This window comes from Papaver somniferum, chromosome 6 (assembly GCF_003573695.1).
Source record: "Papaver somniferum cultivar HN1 chromosome 6, ASM357369v1, whole genome shotgun sequence".
In the NCBI taxonomy this organism is placed as follows: domain Eukaryota; kingdom Viridiplantae; phylum Streptophyta; class Magnoliopsida; order Ranunculales; family Papaveraceae; genus Papaver; species Papaver somniferum.
This window is the reverse complement of record NC_039363.1, coordinates 144,457,219-144,478,942: the sequence shown is the minus strand read 5'-3', so window position 1 is coordinate 144,478,942 and position 21,724 is coordinate 144,457,219. Positions and strand designations below refer to the sequence as shown.

Here is a 21,724-nt window from a genome sequence, read left to right as displayed (position 1 = left end):
AAGACTCAGTATTCTACCCATAAAGATTTTCTATTGAAAAGCAACTAATAATTGACACAAATTATACGTTCCTTTGAAGGCAATTACATGTGCATATGCGAAACAGAAACAAATATAAATGGACACCCCATTTCTTGTTTTACTTCCATCCACTATTCGTTTACTTCCATTCATTAAGTGATATTGAATGGAGAATCTGTTGTTACCAATTTCTAAACCATGTTGTTTGCTTTTTCTCTCATTGTCACTACTACTGGTGTGCTGCACCCTGGCTCGTGATTTTTCGATTGTTGGTTATTCATCAGATGACCTGACATCGGTAGATAAACTCATTGATCGGTTTGAAACGTGGATGACTAAACATGGTAAAGCATATAGAAGTATTGAAGAGAAGGTGCGTAGGTTTGAAGTGTTCAAGGACAATTTGAAGCATATAGATGAGAGAAATAAGTTGACAGATAGTAGTTATTGGCTTGGTTTGAATGAATTTGCAGATTTGAGCCACGAAGAGTTCAAGCACAAGTATCTTGGACTCAAAATTGATAATCAAATCCCAAGGAAGAGAAATGAATCACCCTCTTCTGCTAGAGATGTTGCTGATCTACCTAAATCTGTAGATTGGAGGAAAAAAGGTGCTGTAACTCATGTCAAGGACCAAGGTGGTTGTGGTATGTACCAATCATCTCTGTCTCAATCACTCGTGCAGTCTCTGGAAGGACCATTCGTCTGATCACTTTATTGTATCATGCAGGGAGTTGCTGGGCATTTTCTACGGTGGCAGCTGTAGAAGGCATAAATCAAATTGTAACAGGAAATCTGACCTCATTGTCTGAGCAACAGTTGATAGATTGTGACAAACCCTTCAACAACGGTTGTAACGGAGGATTGATGGATTACGCTTTCCAATTCATAGCTTTTAACGGCGGCCTGCATAAAGAAGACGATTACCCGTATCTAATGGAGGAAGGAACATGCGAAAGAAAGAAGGTAAACTAGTTTTTTGTTTGTTTGGTTTTTTCTTAAATGTTTTCATTAAAGTCGTGTTGCATTTTGATTCGGACGGTTAATTCTGAATCAGGAGGACATGGAAGTAGTAACCATTAATGGTTACGAAGACGTGCCAGAGAACGACGAGCAAAGCTTGTTAAAGGCACTCTCACGTCAGCCTCTTAGTGTTGCTATTGAGGCCTCTGGTAGAGATTTCCAATTCTACAGTGGGGTAATATATTAACTAACTACACTTACTAGATTCAATAACAACAAGTATAGGAAGGAATTGATTATAATTGAGCATACATATTAAATACAAGGCTAAATTTGTCGTGCAGGGGGTGTTTAATGGAGCCTGCGGTACAGAATTGGATCATGGAGTGACTGCTGTTGGGTATGGATCAGATAAGGGAGGATTAGACTACATCATCGTTAAAAACTCCTGGGGACCAAGATGGGGAGAAAAGGGATATATTAGGATGAAGAGAAACACTGGAAACTCTGAAGGGATTTGTGGAATCAACAAGATGGCTTCGTATCCAACCAAAAACGGAAAAATCTACTGATCTTGGTTCTGAAAAAGTTTCAAGTCTGATTTTATTTTTCATTTTGCATTTGTTTTTGGTGATATAAGAGGTGCAACACCCTCAAAAGGTATCAAAGATGCAGAACTTACAAAACTCTGATTGAAATATTTCAATAAATGCACTATATACGTACAGATTTAACTTATAATAGGCGCACAACATGAATTTCTTGATTGAAAATTAAGCCAACAGTAGTGCTACTACTAGTGGAACTGCTGATACTCTAACGGACATGAGAATTAGGATGTTGGTGATTCAGGTCCTTCAGGACTTGTTTGGTCAGCACCTCTAAAGCATGCCATAAAACTCGTTTGGTTAGACGATCCATATTCCACCTCATTTTCTTCTAATGACCTTCCCATGGTTTCAACTGTGAAGAAATAGGTCAAGACCATTCCTAACAGTGATATTCCACCAAGAATCACTAGTACATTAGTCATCCCAATACCTTTCTGATAACCCTTTTCAACTTCCTTCTCATTCTGACTCTGAGAAGCCCACAAAAATCCCACTGAACCTATGATAGCACCAATTTTTCCAGCTGCACCAGAGATCCCATGGCAAGTGGATCGAAACCTTGCAGGAAATAGCTCTACAGGTACAATGAATGTTGTGGTGTTTGGCCCAAAATTAGAGAAGAAGAATGTGAGTCCATAAAGGATTAAGAACCCTGCATTTGTATGATCATTCCAATATTGGTAATAGGGTATACCAATAGCAAACATACAAATTCCCATTACCAAGAACCCCACCATTTGGATTTTAACTCTACCAATTCGATCAATAAAAATCACAGTAGCCCAATACCCTGGAATTGTAGAACAAACTGCTATGATCGCTTGAAGTTTTGCTACGTCATAAGCTTGCTGATAGGCATTCAGCTTTAAGGGATCCCGAAGCAGGTCACTGTAAACATGGGACTGGAACAGATTGCTGCTGTAGAAAACACCATCCACAAGGAACCAAGAAGAAGCACAAGCAAAGTGTCAAGTTTTTGGTAATTTCTTTTCTCTCTTTTCATTCATCACGCCGTAACTTATATAAGACCAGACTTGTTTTACAAGACACAAACCCTAGACACCGATTACGTGAGTCTCAAGTTTGCTACTCACTTAGACGGACCATCTACATGGACTGACCACTTTGGTCTCAGAATCCAGACTGATTACGTAGGTCTCAAGACACAGTCTTGAGCCCAAACACTACGTATCTCCTAATACCCCTCTCAAGACGGAGCATGCAGGTCACAAATGCCCATCTTGGACAAAAGACCTTGAAATTGTGCTTTCCCTAAGGATTTGGTGAAGATATCTGCCAATTGCACCACCGTAGGAGTGTAAGAAGGTGATATAATCTTCTTTATTATAGCATCCCTGACAACATGACAGTCCACCTCTATATGTTTGATTCGTTCATGAAAAACTGGATTCTGAGCAATGTATAATGCTGACTGACTATCACAAAGGAGCTTCATTCCATGCGTATGACGAACCCCCAAATCACCAAGTAATTGTTTCAACCACTTCAACTCACATGTAGCTGCCGCCATGGACCTGTATTCTGCTTCAGCGGAACTCCGAGAAACAGTTTGTTGCTTCTTTGTCTTCTAAGACACCGGTGAATTCCCAAGGAGAACAAACCATCCTGTCAACGAACGTCTAGTCAAAGGAAAACTTGCCCAATCCGAGTCACACCACCCATGTAAACTTAGAGTACTATCAGAACGCAACAAAATACCTTGCCCAGGATTCTTCATCAAATATCTAACCACATGAAGTGTTGCGTCCCAATGCTCTATTCTCGGTTGTTGCATAAACTGTGACAGCGTATGCACTGAGTAAGTAAGATCGGGTCTGGTCACTGACAAATAAATCAGTCTACCAATCAGTCTTCTATACTTCTCCACATCATTGAACAAATATCCCTTCGCCAAAGCAAGTCGATGATTAGTTTCCATTGGAAACTCTGCAGGTTTTGCTCCCAATAAACCTGTTTCCATGATAATATCCAATGCATATTTCCGCTGGCATATATAAAAACCTTGTTTACTGCGAGCTATCTCCAAGCCCAGAAAATATTTCAATTTTCCCGAATCTTTCATCTTGAAACATTGTCCCATGTATGATTTAAATTTATTAATCTCCACTAGATTATTCCCTGCAACAATCAAATCATCTACATACACCATGTTAAGGAAGGTAGTGTGGTGTACCCTGGAATCTCTCAATCAACTCAGTCAAGTAACAAATCTGAAGACTCAACAACCAAGTCTGGTCAGCAACAATAAGATCCGATTAATAACATGGGATAATTATCTTTATTTAGAATATCTTGTTATCTCAATGTACTTATCTCTAATATAAATAGAAGTGTTTCATCTCCACAAGTTGTGTGGAAGTCATTCTTCTAAGTTGGTATCAGGAGGGTTCGATCCCCTCGCTTTCCGCTGTAACAGCCGCCTCCACCACAACCAAAAATAGATCACCACCATCACAACCACTCCAAACACTCAAATCCCCTATTCCCATCAACACCCTCTTTCAAAATCAGTTAAACAACATTATCATTACCTATACAACTTATATTTGTTAACCAACACAGATCAACAACTTATGTCTGTTCACCAACACATATCAAAAACACCTATGTTTGTTAACCAACACAGATCAAAACCATCTATGTCTGTTAATCAACACAGATAATACTACCAATTGAAGAGGTATTTCGACTATCTCACACAACCATTTGAAGAGGTATTTTGATTATCTCACATTATGAATTTGAAGAGAAACACCAATTTTCTCATACAACAGTTTGAGGGGGGCAGTTACAAGTTCGTTTCATAAGTTCAAAAGATCAACTAGCAGATATTTTTAACAAAGGTTTTTGTCTGCAACAAGGTTTCACTTTATAAGAGACAAGTTGCACATCCGTAAACTCCAGTACAACTTGAAGGGGGGTGTTAAGGAAGGTAGTGTGGTGTACCCTGGAATCTCTCAATCAACTCAGTCAAGTAACAAATCTGAAGACTCAACAACCAAGTCTGGTCAGCAACAATAAGATCCGACTAATAACATGGGATAATTATCTTTATTTAGAATATCTTGTTATCTCAATGTACTTATCTCTAATATAAATAGAAGTGTTTCATCTCCACAAGTTGTGTGGAAGTCATTCCTCCAAAATATATGTTCTAAGTCACCAAAACATTAAGCTTCATTTCTCCCTTGGTCATGGTAAAAAGAGAGTAGTCTGAGTATGCCTGCCGAAAACCGTATTTCTTCAAGGCTGTTGATAGTTTGGCAAACCAACAACGAGGAGCCTGCTTTAAACCATATAATGATTTCTTCATTTTACACACCATATTAGGATTACCTTTGGAAAATCCAGGTGGTATCTTCATATACACCTCTTCTTCCAAGTCTCCATGAAGAAATGCATTATGCACATCCATCTGATGTACTTCCCAATGTTTAACTGCTGCAACGACTAGAAAAGTACGTACCGATGTCATTTTTGCTACTGGTGCAAATGTCTCTTTGTAATCCAATCCTTCAACTTGATGATTTACAAAGATAACCAATCTTGCTTTTAGCTGTACCAACTTCCCATTTTCATCATACTTTTCTGTGTAGATCCAGTTACTCCCTAGGGCTTTCTTGCCCGACAGCAATTCTTGCAATTCCCATGTACCTTGTTCTTCCAATGCTCGGATTTTTGCTTCCATTGCTTTCCGCCACCCTGGATGCTTCATAGCTTCTTTGAAGTTGCGCGGTTCAGACCCAGCTGTTATAGCTGCAAGATATTTCCTATGCACAGCAGAAAATTTATCACAACTAACATAATATGTCAAAGGATAAGGCGTACCTGAGGATGATGATTGTGTGGAATGAGGATGAGGTGGACTATTTTCTCGTATGGTGTGCGTCACAAATCATTTTAGTCTACTAGAAGGAATCTTCTGACGCTTTCCTTTACCCATCTCACCTTCAACTGTTACATCATTGCTAGGAGCAACATTTTCTTCATGTTGTTTCGGACTATCGCTGTGTACTAAGTCACATGCACCTTCAGTCTCAGTTGAGTCACCAGCGCCTTCGGTCTCAGATGAATCACCAGCACCGTAGGTCTCAGTTGAAGCAACAGGCAGATTCATCGCATCGTTTTGAGGTGCTAATACTTCTTCTTCCTTGTCTTCATCATCCCTCCAACACGCAGCAGGACTGGACTGATCCGTCTCATCAGAAGTACCAGTCAGATCGGTCTCAGATGAAGTATCAGACCTCGACAGAATCTCCTCAGTTGAACCTGGATTCGACTGAGCCGTCTTATTTGATACACCATGCATATCAGTCTTATACGGAAACTGATGTTCATAAAACTTTACATCTCTTGACACCCGAAATTGTCTCGTGTCTAAATCATATACTTGCCATGCCTTTTTACCAAACGGATATCCAAGAAAGACACACCTTCTTCCTCTACTCGCGAACTTATCACCTTTACTGCTTTGATCATGTACATAGCACAAGCATCCAAACACCTTCAACTGATGATATGGAGGCTGTTTTCCAAACAAAATTTCATATGGAGTTTTATTATTTAGAATAGGTGTAGGCGTACAACTAATTAAATACGCAGCCGTCAACGCACATTCCCCCCCCCCCAAAACCTTATTGGAAAATTGGCTTGAAATCTTAAAGCTCTTGCCACATTCATCATATGTTGACGTTTTCTCTCAACTCTTCTATTCTGTTGTGGTGTACCGACACAGGATGTCTCAAACACCATCCCATTAGTTCGAAAGTATCCACGCAATGCATTAAACTCAGTTTCATTATCACTTCTAACAATTTTGATTTCTTTACTAAACTGACGTTTCACAAGAGCAATGAAGTTAAGAAATGTCTGTTCAACGTCAGTTTTTTTTCGAAGTAAATAAATCCACACACCTCTTGAAAAATCATCTACTATTGTCAAAAAATATTGTGCTCCACACGATGACTGAGTCTTATATGGACCCCATAAATCTATATGAACCAACTCAAAAATACAACTGGATTTACTGAGACTGCTAGCAAAACTACTCCTATGATGTTTTGCTCGTGGACAAACATCACAAGCATCATTATTCTTCTTTATTAACCTACTCACTCCTTGTAAATTTTGCAAAACTTTCTCTGAAGGGTGTCCCATACGTCGATGCCACAGCTTATATGTATCTTCACTCACAGCCATAAAAACTTCAACTTGAGGCACACCACAGAAAATATATAGTCCACCTTGTCTCTCAGCCACTCCAATCATCCTCCTCGTCAACCGGTCATGTATAAGACATAAATTGTTAGTACATTGGATAATACATCTCATCTCATCAATAAGCTGTGTAACTGAAATTAAGTTACAAGTTATCTGAGGCACATAAAGCACATTCTCTAGTCTCAAACCCCCAGGAAGAATAACGGTTCCTATTTTCTCAGAAAGTGCATACTTCCCATCTGGAAGTCCAATAGTGCATGCCTTAATATCTTTCATCTCTATCATGTCATCTCTTTTATATGTGACATGGTTTGTAGCTCCCGTGTCTACAATCCAAACAGTTTTATTCTTCTTACCTTGGAGCTGAGGCGTGGACTTTCTTGAGTTTAAAAAACTCAAGCACCTGTTGAAGCTGTGTTGTTGTTACTTCGGTCAAACCTGACCCTTCTGATGAGTACGCTCCACCTGACTGCCTTGCATCTGATATATTAAGGTTGTGCGCACGAACCTGATTGCAAGTTCCCTGTCCTCTACCACCTCTGCCACTGGTAAAGTTAGTGCCACCACGCCCTCTACCACTGGATCTACCTCCTCGACCAGATCCTCTTCCGCCTCTAGGTCTGTCTCCCCACCATTCTGGGTATCCAATACGCTGAAAACACCCGTCCTCTGAGTGTCCATCTCTGCCACAGTGCTTGCAATACTTGTTAGGATCATATGTATTGTTGAGCTGACGTTGATCAGATTGTACCCTGAATGCCATCACATTGTCATGTACATCTGTTGACACAGCTACTTCTCCTATACGCAGACGCTCCGAATTCACCATTGTCTGGTATGCTACATCTGTTGATGGCAACGGGTCTCTAGCCAACAGTTGTTCACGCAAGGAACTATACACAGAGTCTAATCCAATTAAAAAATAATGCAGAAAATCTTCTTCTCTCAACATACTGACCTGTGTTGCGATATTACAAGTGCAATTACCACACTTGCACTGAGGTACCTTCATGTATGTGACCATCTCATCCCATATCTTGTTCAATCTCCCAAAGTACTCAGCTACACCTTCTGCTTTCTTTTGTTTGCACTCACTCAACGAAGCCTTCAGCTGACAGATTCTGGTTCCGCTTACAACACATAATCTTCTCTTCAACTGTGTCCACAGCAAGTTTGCATTATCATAGTCTCCCAAATTCGATCTAATCGATGATTCTAACGTGTTGCTAATCCATGAAACAAGCATTGACTGGACAGCAATCCACTCTTCCAACTGGTCACGATCTTCAGGTTTTGTGATTGTTCCATCAACAAAACCAAACTTCCTTTTAGCTATTAATGATCTTCTTATGGCTCTAGCCCATTCATCGTAGTTAGTTCCCTTCAAGACAATCGGCGTGATGATGATGCCTGGACCATCACTCGACCCTAGATGGTAAACTGGATTCTTCTTCTGCATATCACATTCTATGTTTTTTCCTTTGGTTGATGATTCTACTTCATCATCCATCGTTTTCTTTTAGGATTCTCAACTGGCTCTTGATGCCACGTCAAGTTTTTGGTAATTTCTTTTCTCTCTTTTCATTCATCACGCCGTAACTTATATAAGACCAAACTTGTTTTACAAGACACAAACCCTAGACACCGATTACGTGAGTCTCAAGTTTGCTACTCACTTAGACGGATCATCTACATGGACTGACCACTTTGGTCTCAGAATCCATACCGATTACGTAGGTCTCAAGACACAGTCTTGAGCCCAAACACTACGTATCTCCTAATACAAAGAGATCTTTCCCGTGACGCCAGAAAAACTCTCTAGAAAACATTCCATATGTTGGTGACACGGGCACGAAGTCTTGTTCAGTGATTTCGGTCATTGGTATGTCCAACACTCTTTCCATATCTTTCACTGCTTGTCTGATATTTTGTTCTACCAATGCAGTATACCTACAAAGTTTTAATAACCAGGGTTACGTTCATCAGAATCACTCAAAAACAATACTCCCTCCGTTCTTTTTTAATAGGCAAGTTTTTTTTTTAGCGAAATTTAAGGAAATTAAGAGAACTAATCATTGAAAGTGGTCCTCATGACACTTGTCAATAAAAGAAGTGAAGTGAAATAGTTCCCATGACACTTGTTAGCAAAAGAAGTAAAGTGAAGTGGTCCACATGACACTTGTCATCAAAAGAAGTTAAGAGAAAAGTGGTCCCAAAAAATTAAAATAACATTTGACTTTCCCAATTAGTAAACTGGCCTATTTTTTTGAAACTTTTATTTATAGAAACTGGCCTATTAAAAAAGAACGGAAGGAGCAATTCAAACTCCCTTAATTTGATCCAAAACAGTACTCATTTATGAGGCCTTTTTAAATTTGCTTTCTCTGCCGGGCCATCACTCGTAATTAAGTAACAAGTTATTACTTAAACATCTGATTAAAATTATTATATCGCCGTCAGTTAGCACGTCTAAGGAGCATCCACCAAGCTTTTTGCCGGTAGAAATTTCATTATAAAATCAAAGTGGTTGATATAATTCTATCTACTAGCTGAATACAAAATGTTTATTAGGTATCACTTTCCAGCTTACAGATAAAAGCATCAAGGGAAACGGGTTACCTGGCAGTTTCAGGCATCAGCATTCGCCAATAAAACGTCATAGCAGCCGGAATAGCGCCGAACGTCAAAATCAACCGCCATAATAAATCAGCCCCGTCAGGTGTTTGAGCAACTTTGTTCATAGACTCGGAAGCACGATTGAAAATCCCACAGAGAAGCATGGTAACAGCGGAGCTAGTGAGAATCCCAAAACCCTGCATGGAGAAAACAGTGGCAATAAAAGAACCCCTTGTCGCTTTATTAGCGAATTCAGACATGATTGTAGCTGAGATTGGATAATCCCCTCCAATACCGAAACCAAGCATGAACCTAAAGAAGCAAAGACTTGTTATAACACATTTCCTTGTCCTACAAATTGAGAAACCAGAACCAATAGAGCTTAAAATCATGATTAGGAGTGCTGAACCATAGACTCTTTTCCTACCAAACCTATCGCCGCAGTATCCGAATACCAAATTCCCGAAGACGGTACCAATAAGAGCGGTGGAAACTGTTATGGATACGACTGATGGTGGTATTGTACCTCTCTCAGATTCATCGATATCTTGACCTTCGTAGTAGATTCGTCCGATCAGTTTCATGACCGGCGTAATACAAAAGAGATCATAAGCATCGGTGAACAGACCCATACCTGCTATTATAATTGCTTTGAAATGGTACAACTGTGTTCTTGCTGAATCAAGAGTTGACAGAAGTTTTAAACCCGCCATCTCTCAGATAAGCGTGATTAGTCAACGACGACAAATAAAGACAATGAACAACTTTAGTTTAGTTAGCTTCCTCACTCAATCATGTTGCTCAGGATACAAGTAGAAGTAGGTTTGGTAATGATGAGAATGATCAGCATAATCATTAATCAAACAGTTTGTCCTTTGATGGACAAGTTTCTCTTTATGTTTGGTTTTTATTAGTTTTGGGTTAGAGGAGAAGACTAGTTCTGCAATTGGCCTTTCTTTCCTCTTTTGGAATGTGGAGGCAATGTCATAGTTTTTAAATAATCTGTAAGATAGTTTTTAAATCTTGGATTCTACCAAGGAGGGAATATACTGTAACGCCAAAAAGACGTGCGACCCCAACCGACTAACTGAACTAGGACCAATCATACCATCTCAGCTAGTCAAAGGAAAGACGAACAATCACGTGCTACATAGGCCTATATCCTTGTAGTATGAAGCTGGAGTTAGCCTCGTATAACAACTTACAAAACTCTGATTGTAATAAATGAATGCACTATACACGCGTAGATTTAGATTAAACTTAAAGGGGGCACAACATGAATTTCTTGAATGAAAATTAAGCCAAAATAGAAGCAGGATTACTAGTTCTCCTTTGATCAATAGCAACAGTACTATTACTAGTGCTGCTACTAGTCGTACTGCTGATGCTCGGACGGACATGAGAACTAGTCTGGTGATGATGTTCTGGACTTGTTTGGTCAGCAACCCCGAAACATGCCATAAAACTCGTTTGGTTTGACGCTCCATATTCCACTTCGTTTTCTTCCAATGACCTTCCCATGGTTTCACGTGTGAAGAAATAGGTCAAGACCATTCCTAACAGTGATATTCCACCAAGAATCACTAATACATTAGTCATCCCAATACCTTTTAGATAACCCTTGTCAACGTCCTTCTCGTTCTGACTCTGAGAAGCCCATAGAAATCCCACTGAACCTATAATAGCACCAATTTTTCCAATAGCACCAGAGATCCCATGACAAGTGGACCGAAACCTTGCAGGAAATAGCTCGGCAGGCACGATGAACGTTGTGGTGTTTGGCCCAAAATTAGAAAAGAAGAATGTGAGTCCATAAAGGATTAAGAACCCTGCATTTGTGTGATCATGCCAATATTGGTAATAAGGTATTCCAATAGCAAACATACAAAGTCCCATGACCAAGAACCCCAGCATTTGGATTTTGACTCTACCAATTCGATCGATAAAAATCACAGTAGCCCAGTACCCTGGAATTGTAGAACAGACTGCTATGATCGCTTGAAGTTTCGCTACGTCATAAGCCTGCTGATAGGCATTCAGTTTATGGGGATCTCGAAGAAGATCACTGTAAACATGGGACTGGAATAGATTGCTGCTGTAGAAAACAACATCCACAAGGAACCAAGAAGAAGCACACGCAAAAAGATCCTGTCCGTGACGCCAGAAAAATTCTCTTGAAAAAATTCCATAAGTTGGTGACATGGGCACGAAGTCGTGTTCTTCTGTGATTTCAGTCATTGGTATATCCAACACTCCTTCCATGTCTTTCACTGCTTGTCTGAGATTTTGATCCACCAAAGCAGTATACCTACAGAGTTTAATGATGTCACATTAATCAGAAGCAGTCAAGAAATTTAACTACATTAACTCCCTTAATTGGATTCAAAGCCATCGAGCTTTTATTATTTGTTTTCTCTGGCAGGGCCATTACTCCCAATTAAATTTTATTAGCTGAAATTTTTAGATTAAAATTGTTATCCATCGACCCAGTTTCTTGGTGCGAAATTTCATTATAATTTATAAAATCAAAGTGGTTGATATTATTCTATCATACCAGCTGCCTACAAAATGCTTATTAGGTATCATTTCCAGCTTGCAGATAACAAGTATATACTATTTTTAAAGGAAATTTACCTGAGCATTCAGAGTTCCAAATTCTAAAAACAGATGATTGCAAACAATAACAAAATGAGCTAGTATTATGTATGCAAATGAAATCTAGAGCCTTGTTTATTGAGGTGGATTGGTTACCTGGCAGTTTCAGGCATCATCATTCGCCAATAAAACGTCATAGCAGCCGGAATAGCACCGAACATCAAAATCAATCGCCATAATAAATCAGCTTCGTCAGGCGTTCGGGTAACTGTGTTCTTAGACTCGGAAGCATGATTGAAAATCACACAGAGAATCATGGTAACAGCAGAGCTAGTTAGAATCCCGAAACCCTGCATGGAGAAAACAGTGGCAATAAACGAACCCCTTGTGGCTTTATTAGCGAATTCAGACATGATTGTAGCTGAGATTGGGTAATCCCCTCCAATACCGAAACCAAGCATGAACCTAAAGAAGCAAAGACTTGTTATAACACATTTCCTTGTCTTACAAATTGAGAAACCACAACCGATAGAGCTGAAAATCATGATGAGGAGTGCGAAACCATAGACTCTTTTCCTACCACATTTATCACCACAATATCCAAATACCAATTTCCCAAAGACGGTACCAATAAGAGCGGTGGCAACTGTTATGGATACGACTGACGGTGGTACTACACCTCTCACAGATTCTTCGATATCTTGATCTTCGTAGTAGACTCGACCGATCAATTTCATGACGGGCGTAATACAAAAGAGATCATAAGCATCAGTGAAAAGACCCATACCTGCTATTATTATCGCTTTGAAATGGTACAATTGTGTTTTTGCTAAATCAAGAGCGGACAGAACTTTCAAACCCGCCATCTCGATGACGACAAATAAAGACAATGAGCAACTTCAGCTAGGTTCCTCACTCAATCATGTCGCTGATCAGTATAATCATTTATCAAACAGTTTGTTCTTTGATGGACAACTTTCTCTGATGTTTGTATAATTGGGGGTGTTTTTAGTTTTGGGTTCTAATAATTATTTAAGCAAGGAAAGAGAAGAAGACTAGTTCTGCAATTGGCCTTTCTTTTTTCTTTCCAAGGTGGAGCCAGACGCTGTGTGTATGTCATAGTTTTTGAATAAGCTAAGCTATTTTTTTAAGTTTAAATTTTTGGTTCCTCCAAGGAGCGAATAAATTCTGACCCTTAGATGACAAAAAGACGTGTGGCCTTAACTGACTAGTCAACTCAACTAGGACCAATAGAACGAGCTCACCGAAACGCCGAACGGCAGGACCATGCTATATAGGCCTATAATAACCTTGTAGCTGTAGTTAACCTATTAGATATATCCGTTATGCATCATCGCACTTGCTTTTGAATCCAATCCTAGGCACCTGCAAGGGAGGAAGATGACACTAATTGAATTAGACTCAACTGTGGTGGGCTTTTCGTAGCTCAGAGTCAATGATGAGCGATTCTCGATTGCGAAGTGCGGACTTACATGTTCGCTACTCGCTAGATTCATTTGCCAGAAGAGAAGAAAATTTAACCTGAACTTCCTTCCCCAACAGAGCAATAGAATTTGAATTCTGAATCCACTAATAAAAGACATTTCCTTAGAAGTAACTTGATTTAATAATGAGCCAACAAACAATTATGACGATGACGATGAGATAGTACAGATACTGTACCAGGAATCAATACCAAGCAGAATTATATATATTTCCTTCGAATACGCAGCATCTTTTCAGCATCTATCGATATTGATATCTATATATTCTTCAAATACATAGATTATCCAAGAGCTGTTATAGCTGTTGAAGAGTAAACTAATAAAGATAGATGGACCTGGTATACCATACATCCTTAACTCCCGAGTTGTTTCTTTTCTCTGATTTTCTATGAACCCAAAAACTAGGCCAACAATTAAAAGATATCATCTGCTTTGAGCTAACTAACCTCAAAAAATAATAATGTAAATGGAATATAATGTAAACTGAATCACTTACAAGCAGAGAATTACAGCAGAAAAAGAATTTCCACAGATTTTACATTAAAAGACACTAAAATTGGTTAACCAACAAACAACTATTTCTGGATCTTACTTATGGAGTGCAGATAGACCGATACAGATACAACCCTGAAATGATAATAGATAGAGATATTATACAAAAATTTATCAAGGTTCGGTTCTTAATATAATATGAACGAAGGACAAGGGGGCAGGAACCAGAAATGGTTACTTACATCGAACCAAGGAAGAATGCAAGGGAGAGATGGAAGTTAAAGAGAAACACTGACACAATCGCAGTGAGAAGCATTGCCACTGAAGTAGAATAGACCTGCCAACATCGATCACCAAATGTTTTTGCTTACTTAGATAGAGTCGAAAATATTGGGGTGTTCAGGTATTGTACAAATGATCGAGCAAGTTTGTAATGAAACTTAAAGCAAAAACTGAATAGATACAAAACAGTTTGGTAATGCTCTTTTATTACCTTAACAATATTATCAGCATACTTCATAACCATTGATACAGCGATACCACTGCATATAATACCATTCATGTTAAAAAAGGGAGCCAACGAGAATGTGATACAACCAATCAAGTCTAAAACCCAGTAAAAGGGGCAATTACCTTAGTGCATGGTTGAGAATCATTAATGTAGTAATTAGTGTGTAGCCATGAAAGAATCCCCTAAACACAGAAAAATGTGAGATTGCAAAGATACAAAAACAGAAATTACGAGAGTTAACCATATGGAGCAGCTTTTCCTTTGGCACTTACTTGTTCATGACCGCATCGAAATCCTGAACAAAAATTGCTATGGCATTGAAGAGCATGCCGAAGACATACAGCCAAAAGTTCTGCACGTTGATATTTCTTGATAGACGCTTCTTCATTATTGCCTGCATGGTAAGTGAAATTTATAAATACCAAATTAAGTAGTTGTAGCTAAGATGTTGAATGTTGGTACACACTTAAGGTCTTAACTTAACGAATAGAAGTTTACGTATTTAAGGAGAAACTTACGACTTGTTGATTCTTTGGAGGTTTTATTGGATCGACTTGTTGATTTTATGCGTGGCTAATCAAGCTTCTAGTAAATCATGCCCATGCAAAAAGATTTTTTATAATTTTTTTCTCAGACCACTACAGATTACGAGGAACATTTCTAACTTCTTGTTTTAAAACTGGCTCTTTTTAGTTTTATAATTGGTTATATTGCAGCAATTAGTTCAAAATTTGTTACTCGAGGTTTCAAGGTAGGATCTAGAGGAAGCTTTACACCAAGTTAACTTCTGATATTTTCAATGTTTACATGATTCAAGTAACATTGCAGTTTCAAAAAACACATTACATAGTATAGAACTTGAAAGGACGAGTTTAAAGTACAAACCTCTGTGTACACCCCTGCAAAACCACTTAGAAGTGCCATGATCTGCAAAAGGGATGCAACATTCCCAAACTCTTAGTTCCCAAATTAAACTGTTTATCCTTCATCGACTAAGAGCATGAAAATAGTGGGAACTCACAATGGCCATTATCCATCCTTGGAAAGGAGTTTGAAGAACATGATCAGAACTGCAAAGCAAATGAAATCAATACAAATAGCATGTTATATAAATGTATAAGAAGAAACCCAGAAGATGAATTGAAGAGAGTCTATAACATGATATAACACTTACGAAGGATCAAGTTGTGCAGTAGTACAACCAGCACATAACAGAATAAAAGCTGCCCACTGAATCTCACTCAACCTGAAAGAAACAATTCGTGCAAAATGCCCAGAGCATTTCATTAATCGCAGGAACTCCTGGGAGAAAGGATAATAGACTCATTTTGGTCGTCAGTAACAAATTTATGAAGATTTTTTACTTAAAATCAAGAATCTCAAACATCAGTAATGCCATCGTTTAAAGGTCTTACTTTTTCTTTAGTATGATACGATATAACACCCCGGTGCTAATGATATTGAAATTCTTCAGTATTTGGTAACCCGGAGCATCGACATAGGCAAAGATGTAATACTGCCACACAAAATAAACAGGACTAATATCATCTTAATGATTGAAAAGCATTACTGTCTGTATTCAAGGCAACAAAAACTTATCTTAATTACCTGAAGTAAATTCTTAACAAGATAAAGTGCGGCAGGAATGGGGTAGTAAATGACTTCATTAAATGTTGTACTCAACCTGACAGTAAACACAATATGATAAGTGATTCAAACCAACTATAAAAAAAAAGCGTAAAAAGATGCAATCCTAACACCTGTTGAGAGCAACAGGTCCTACCTGACACATCTTAACAAACAGCTCAACCCCAATGAACGACAATAACAGCCCAATATAATGGACTAATTTGGATGGTGAGATAGAATATGCATATGTGTTTAAGGCCTTAATTTAGCACATTTTGTAAAAATAAACAGATATGCGCTAGAAAACTGATATTAACTATATACAAAAATAAGGATCTCGAACAAAACATTGTCTTCCCTTTTCTCTTTAATCTTAAGCACTTCAATAATATATCATGCTCATGTTTTCAGGAATGCAAGATTAAGAAAGTACAAGATCAAAAATACATATTATTGGCGATTTAGGTCAAGGAGTTTAAGGATGATATTTACTTGTTATCCTCTGTGACACCTTCACTTTTCCACGTTCTTGCCAGAGCTGCGAGTGATAGAGCACATTTCAATGCCTCCACCTGATTCAAAACAAGCAATGGAATGTTGATGTGTGGTAGTTCTATGGAATAGACTTGTTAAAATGAAAACACATCCTTAGTCTGCTGAAGTGTTAATATCTCAAGAAGGCTGCTCCAGTTTTTGAACCTCTATCCAATCAAAAGGAATTCACAAGGAGAAAAAAGAAAGACTATGCTACCAAAATTCAGGCCCTGTTTACTATTACACCTCACCGAAAAATTTGCAGTCGTCACACTGTAATCATATTTCCCAGCCCTTTTAGACCAGACAATCAGAATTGCCTGTGAACTCGTGAGGAGAGTTAACGCAAGTGTGACAATTGACCTATATGAATAACACCAACAGAAATCAAGACATGAGAATCAATAGAGTACTGATTCTATCCAATGGGTAAGAAAAAGGTGCTATCAAATGTTCCAGAGAGCTGTTACTTGATTTTCCACTTGGACCGATCACCAAAGCTACTTCCCAATGTATTCTTGTTATTTAAAGAAACTGCAATAGCATAGAAAATTTTACTAACTAGAAGGAGACAAATCATATAAACAAAACAAAATATGAAAAATGCTTCGTCAGTTTCGAGGTAGAGCACTGCTGAAAACGTAACATACCCCCTGTTAAAGATTTCCCGTGCAAGCTCCCCACATCAGCTTCAATCAAATCGGCGTCCCTATCCTAGAATAAGCTTATAATTAGAAACTATATTCATAATCAACCACACGAGCAAACAATCTAAGAATCCCCAAAACTCGATCACTTTAAACCCTCGCATCTAAGAGTGACGCTAGTGAAGTTAATCAGTTCTAGGAGCAAAAAATATCCACAAAACAAGAAGCCAGTTGTAACAAATAACAACTTAAACCTATCATACTTTTCTAAATGCAAGAAGTGGAAACTAACAAGTAAATGCATTATCCATCTTCTATCTGTTTCCATCCACAAAGCCGTTTTCAGAGAAATGAAGATCAATGTAATTACACAAAGATCATTTGGTGTCTACAGTCGTCCATGGAAATTGACATTAATAACTTATTATCTGAGAGTGTGGCGTGCGTTTTTCCAGCTTTACTCGAAGTTTTACAGATATGGAGCGGATTCTCCTTACATTGGGTCAGCTAGGAAAGGCGGGATCGAACCTAAACTCAGCTTATTCGTTTTCCAGTGCATTGAATAGGTATATCTACATACTAATCCAACTAGACCTAATTGAATCGTACAACCTAGGTTTCACATTTTAATAACAGTGTTCCAGTAAACAAATCAAAAAATAGCATTTTTAATCAAGAGATACATAAGACGAGATTAGTAGTACCTCATCGTCTTTGATTTTTCTGTACTCCATTTGTTAAGAAACCCTTAGTACTTAGGGTTTGGGGATCAAATCACTTTCAGATCTCCCTCTCTTAGCTCCTTATGACTCCCGCCCTCTTTGTTCTTAACTTCTCATTCCACTCAAGTTGAGTTTTTCACCTCTGTGTTTCTCCTTTACTTCTTTCGAGTATGTGTAGATGTCATTCGCATTCGATAGGTGACGATCTAGATCTGCCATTGTACTAGGTGGACATTGCGCTTCTAATTGGGCTTACTAGTCTAGAGAGTCGGAAGAAGTCTACTTTGGTCTTTGGACTTTGAGCAAGGATGGCCTATAAGGATTATACAGCCAGGGCTGAGCTCAATAATCATACTCGCGGATTTCTCCCGGCTTAATCCGAATTTTAGCGGGTGGAAACCAGGCATGCATTTTTGTGTATTGGATGTAGCTGAATTTCTAAATCTGGTTGTTTACGGGTTGGACGCGGGTAGTGCATCACCCATCTAATGGACACCCTATTGAAAAAAGGTATACAAAGGATTTGATCAAGAATCAGATTATAGAGGTCGCACGTAATCAACTACCCAGTTGAGTAAAGATTTTTTGTTCATAATAAAAGAATAGTCGATCCAATTTTCTCAGAAGCTAGGTCACTTACATCGTTGAAAAGGAAAAATTATTAAGCTTTTCAATGCTTGATATGCATGTTGGAGCCGGTTATGTTAGAGTTTCCTTACTACAAATGTGACATTGTCGCCAAAATTTACAAGGACGTCACTTCAGATAAAAAACCTCAATTGATGAATAAAGTCAAAGATTCAGTAGTGAAACAGTTCATTGAGATGTAATGCTTAAGGAAGCCAGTAAATAAGCCTATTGCTTCTGAGTTACTTAAAGATCAATTTTTTTGATGTAATCAATGACGGTGATAACGAAAACAACAACGGCCAAGAAGACAATAACAATTATGTTACTTCACACTTTAAATCTCTGAAGATGTGAACGTTGATGGAATTATCCGAAGAATTGTGTTGTTTGCTTGAATTTTAGTAACAATTTACTTGGTAAATATAAAATATTAGTTTAATTCGTTGATGTAAATATATGCAATTAAATCAGGAATAATGAGGTGCATGATGAGCGCTCCGGTATTATCACAGCATTGGCTCACTGATACTTCTTTGTCGTTTTTTTATTACACGAAATTAAAGCAAAAATTATCCTTAGTTGAATCCACCTATCCTTAGTTAAATCCGCCAATCGACTCGCATCCACTCGGTTCATTTGCTCACACGCAAGTATTACATCCCCGAGTAATAAACTGGACGCGGGTATATTTCTTAAGCCCGCCATTTTAATGGACTAAATGCAGGTATTACCAAATCCGTATCCGCCCACTCACCCCTAACTATAGGGGATGTCACACACCCCGGTTCCATTTCGTATCTTTTCTTGGGAATATAATTCGAAGGGAAGATACACCCACATTTTTATTCTCACACTTTGGATACCTTTTCTTTATAATCAAAATTTAAACAGTAGTGGATTTGAAGGTAATATTTTGGGAACACATTCTTCATACAAAGCTCTACATACCTACTAAAAATGAGTGCATTCCGAAATACAAAACCTCACGATATACCAATCCCAATCTCAATGGTTAAAAGTTCGTTAATTTTCAACGGTGAATTCTCAAAATAATAGATGGTAGTGTTATACGTCTCGGAATGTGCTCAATTTTGGTAGGAACATAGGCCATTGTAAGAGCAACATCTTTCCAACATATTAGCTTGATATCATTTATCGTTTAGGTTTTATAAAATAAAAAAAAATGTCCAAAATGTGAGAATAAAAGTAAGAATGGATCCTCCGACAAACATAATGGCCCAGTACTAGTAGATTAATAGTAAATCGGGCTTCACCAACTTGTGCATCGGCCCCCGTTTACTAACAAGTTTGTTTGAGGATTTATTATTTCAGATCTAGTAATTCGATATCTGAAGATAGATAATTATCCAACCTTAACATACTCCATTCTGTGGTGATCGACAATTAGTAAGAATCAAATTGTTTGTTCCGGTGATACTTTGATGATTGAAGAATATAAGACCTTTTTCTTTCTGGTATTATGATCTTTGTGATACTTCGTGCATACTTGATTCTATGGGATCTAACAAGCAGTTTATTTTGTAAATTTCAAACATGTGGAAATATCAGTCAAACTGGCTAGTTGTTTTTCCTCGTATAATTGCTTGACTAGAGTTTGCTGACTACGATAGGTTACCTGAGTTGATCTAGAACTCTTGTTTGCGTACCTAGTATGCGAACGGATTTACCTGAGAAGGTCCGAAACTCTTGTTTGCGTACTTAGTATGCAAACGGGTTTATCTAGGGCTGCACATGGGACGGTACAGTCCGGATTTCATATGAACCCGGTACCTGTACCTGGAGTTGACCGTTACCTCATTTTGAGGACATGTACCTGTACTCGTACCTGGAGTTGTACCTGTACCTATAAGACCGTTCCGGTTCCAGTCCGGTACCGGGTCTTTACCTGTTATAAAAATGTTGTCGTAATATAAGAAGAAACAAAAGTAAAGAACAAGACATTAAGACGAATAAGATGGTGATAATTATGGTGGCGGAGGCTGTAATGGTGAGTGGTAGGGGCGGAAGCTCTCTGTGGTGGAGACAGAACAAGTGAAGAAGAAAAAAGAAACGGAGAAGAGAATGAGTGAAAGGAGCTTAGGTCATTTAAGATTATATATGTTAAGTGGACGGTTAAGATTAATGATTATCTAATAATCTATGGTCAGAATATTCCGGGTATAATCGGTCTGGGGTGGCCGGGAATAAGTTAAGAACCGGTAATTGTCCCGGTCTACACCGGATCTCCTATTCTATTCCTGTTCCCTGTACCGGCTACTCCGGTCACGGATTGGTTCCGGACCGGTTTTTTCAGTTCATAATCGGTACAGGTAATATGGACCGGGTCTTGTGCAGCTCTAGGTTTATCTGAGTTGGGTCCGGAATAGTTGTTTGCGAACGGCTTGACTAGGCCAAGGTCCGGGACTGGTGTTCGCGTACCCAATTTGCGAACACATTGGTTAAGTTATAAAACCGCTTATATATGATTCTCATACTCGTGAACTAAAACATTTATGATTTAAGGAATGCAAATTAACTTTGCAAACCGTGGCTTAATGTTCATGAATTGATTCTTGTATAAGTACTTTGTACGATTACGAACTTTCTTTTCAATTTGTTCATGAATATTTCTATGAGATAGTGAACAATTGAAAAACTCTATTTGAAACACAATTAGATTCATTTGATTATCTATCATGATTGATTGATCATCATACTTGATCTAGAAGTGTTAGATGAATACGGCTAAGACAAAAGTGTTCATATGGTTAACTTCGTTTAACTGTTATTGAGTCAACCCAATATACACGTTTAGGTACGATTAAACAATATCTAAATATTAGTATATTTCATTTGTGTGTAACAATCTAGGACCATCTAACGGTGGAGATTGATTGCTTAATTTCTAAGCAGACTTAGTTTGAATATTAAATCAGGAGTTCATCCAACGGTGAATATTGAATTCTTTGTTACTATGCTATCTTAGATTTGATTGTAAGCAATCTTG

At 38.3% G+C, this 21,724-nt stretch overlaps 3 protein-coding genes and 1 pseudogene across 3 annotated transcripts; 1 reads left to right on the top strand and 3 right to left on the bottom strand.

Annotated features, from left to right (window-relative positions):
• The first annotated feature begins 124 nt into the window (after positions 1–124).
• LOC113289651 (cysteine protease XCP1-like) lies at positions 125–1,722 on the top strand. The gene is made up of 4 exons (XM_026538976.1): positions 125–668; positions 752–987; positions 1,079–1,219; positions 1,329–1,722. Exons 1-4 carry the CDS (start codon positions 188–190, stop codon positions 1,554–1,556), a joined length of 1,086 nt encoding a protein of 361 aa, XP_026394761.1. The 5' UTR covers positions 125–187; the 3' UTR covers positions 1,557–1,722.
• Positions 1,723–1,816: 94 nt separating this feature from the next.
• Positions 1,817–10,296, bottom strand: LOC113291614 (annotated as a pseudogene).
• Positions 10,297–10,668: 372 nt separating this feature from the next.
• On the bottom strand, positions 10,669–13,130 carry LOC113286271 (probable inorganic phosphate transporter 1-9). The gene is made up of 2 exons (XM_026534933.1): positions 12,204–13,130; positions 10,669–11,760 (listed from the first exon to the last, which is right to left on the bottom strand). The coding sequence occupies exons 1-2, from the start codon at positions 12,911–12,913 to the stop codon at positions 10,749–10,751; spliced, it is 1,722 nt and encodes a 573-aa protein (XP_026390718.1). The 5' UTR covers positions 12,914–13,130; the 3' UTR covers positions 10,669–10,748.
• Positions 13,131–13,994: 864 nt separating this feature from the next.
• Positions 13,995–18,295, bottom strand: LOC113286270 (CMP-sialic acid transporter 2-like). Its single transcript, XM_026534932.1, has 15 exons — positions 18,070–18,295; positions 17,369–17,432; positions 17,189–17,252; positions 16,970–17,081; positions 16,677–16,756; positions 16,164–16,239; positions 15,971–16,071; positions 15,730–15,801; positions 15,577–15,625; positions 15,441–15,482; positions 14,828–14,949; positions 14,678–14,737; positions 14,538–14,586; positions 14,287–14,381; positions 13,995–14,179 (listed from the first exon to the last, which is right to left on the bottom strand). The coding sequence occupies exons 1-15, from the start codon at positions 18,097–18,099 to the stop codon at positions 14,128–14,130; spliced, it is 1,068 nt and encodes a 355-aa protein (XP_026390717.1). The 5' UTR covers positions 18,100–18,295; the 3' UTR covers positions 13,995–14,127.
• Between the last annotated feature and the right edge of the window lie 3,429 nt (positions 18,296–21,724).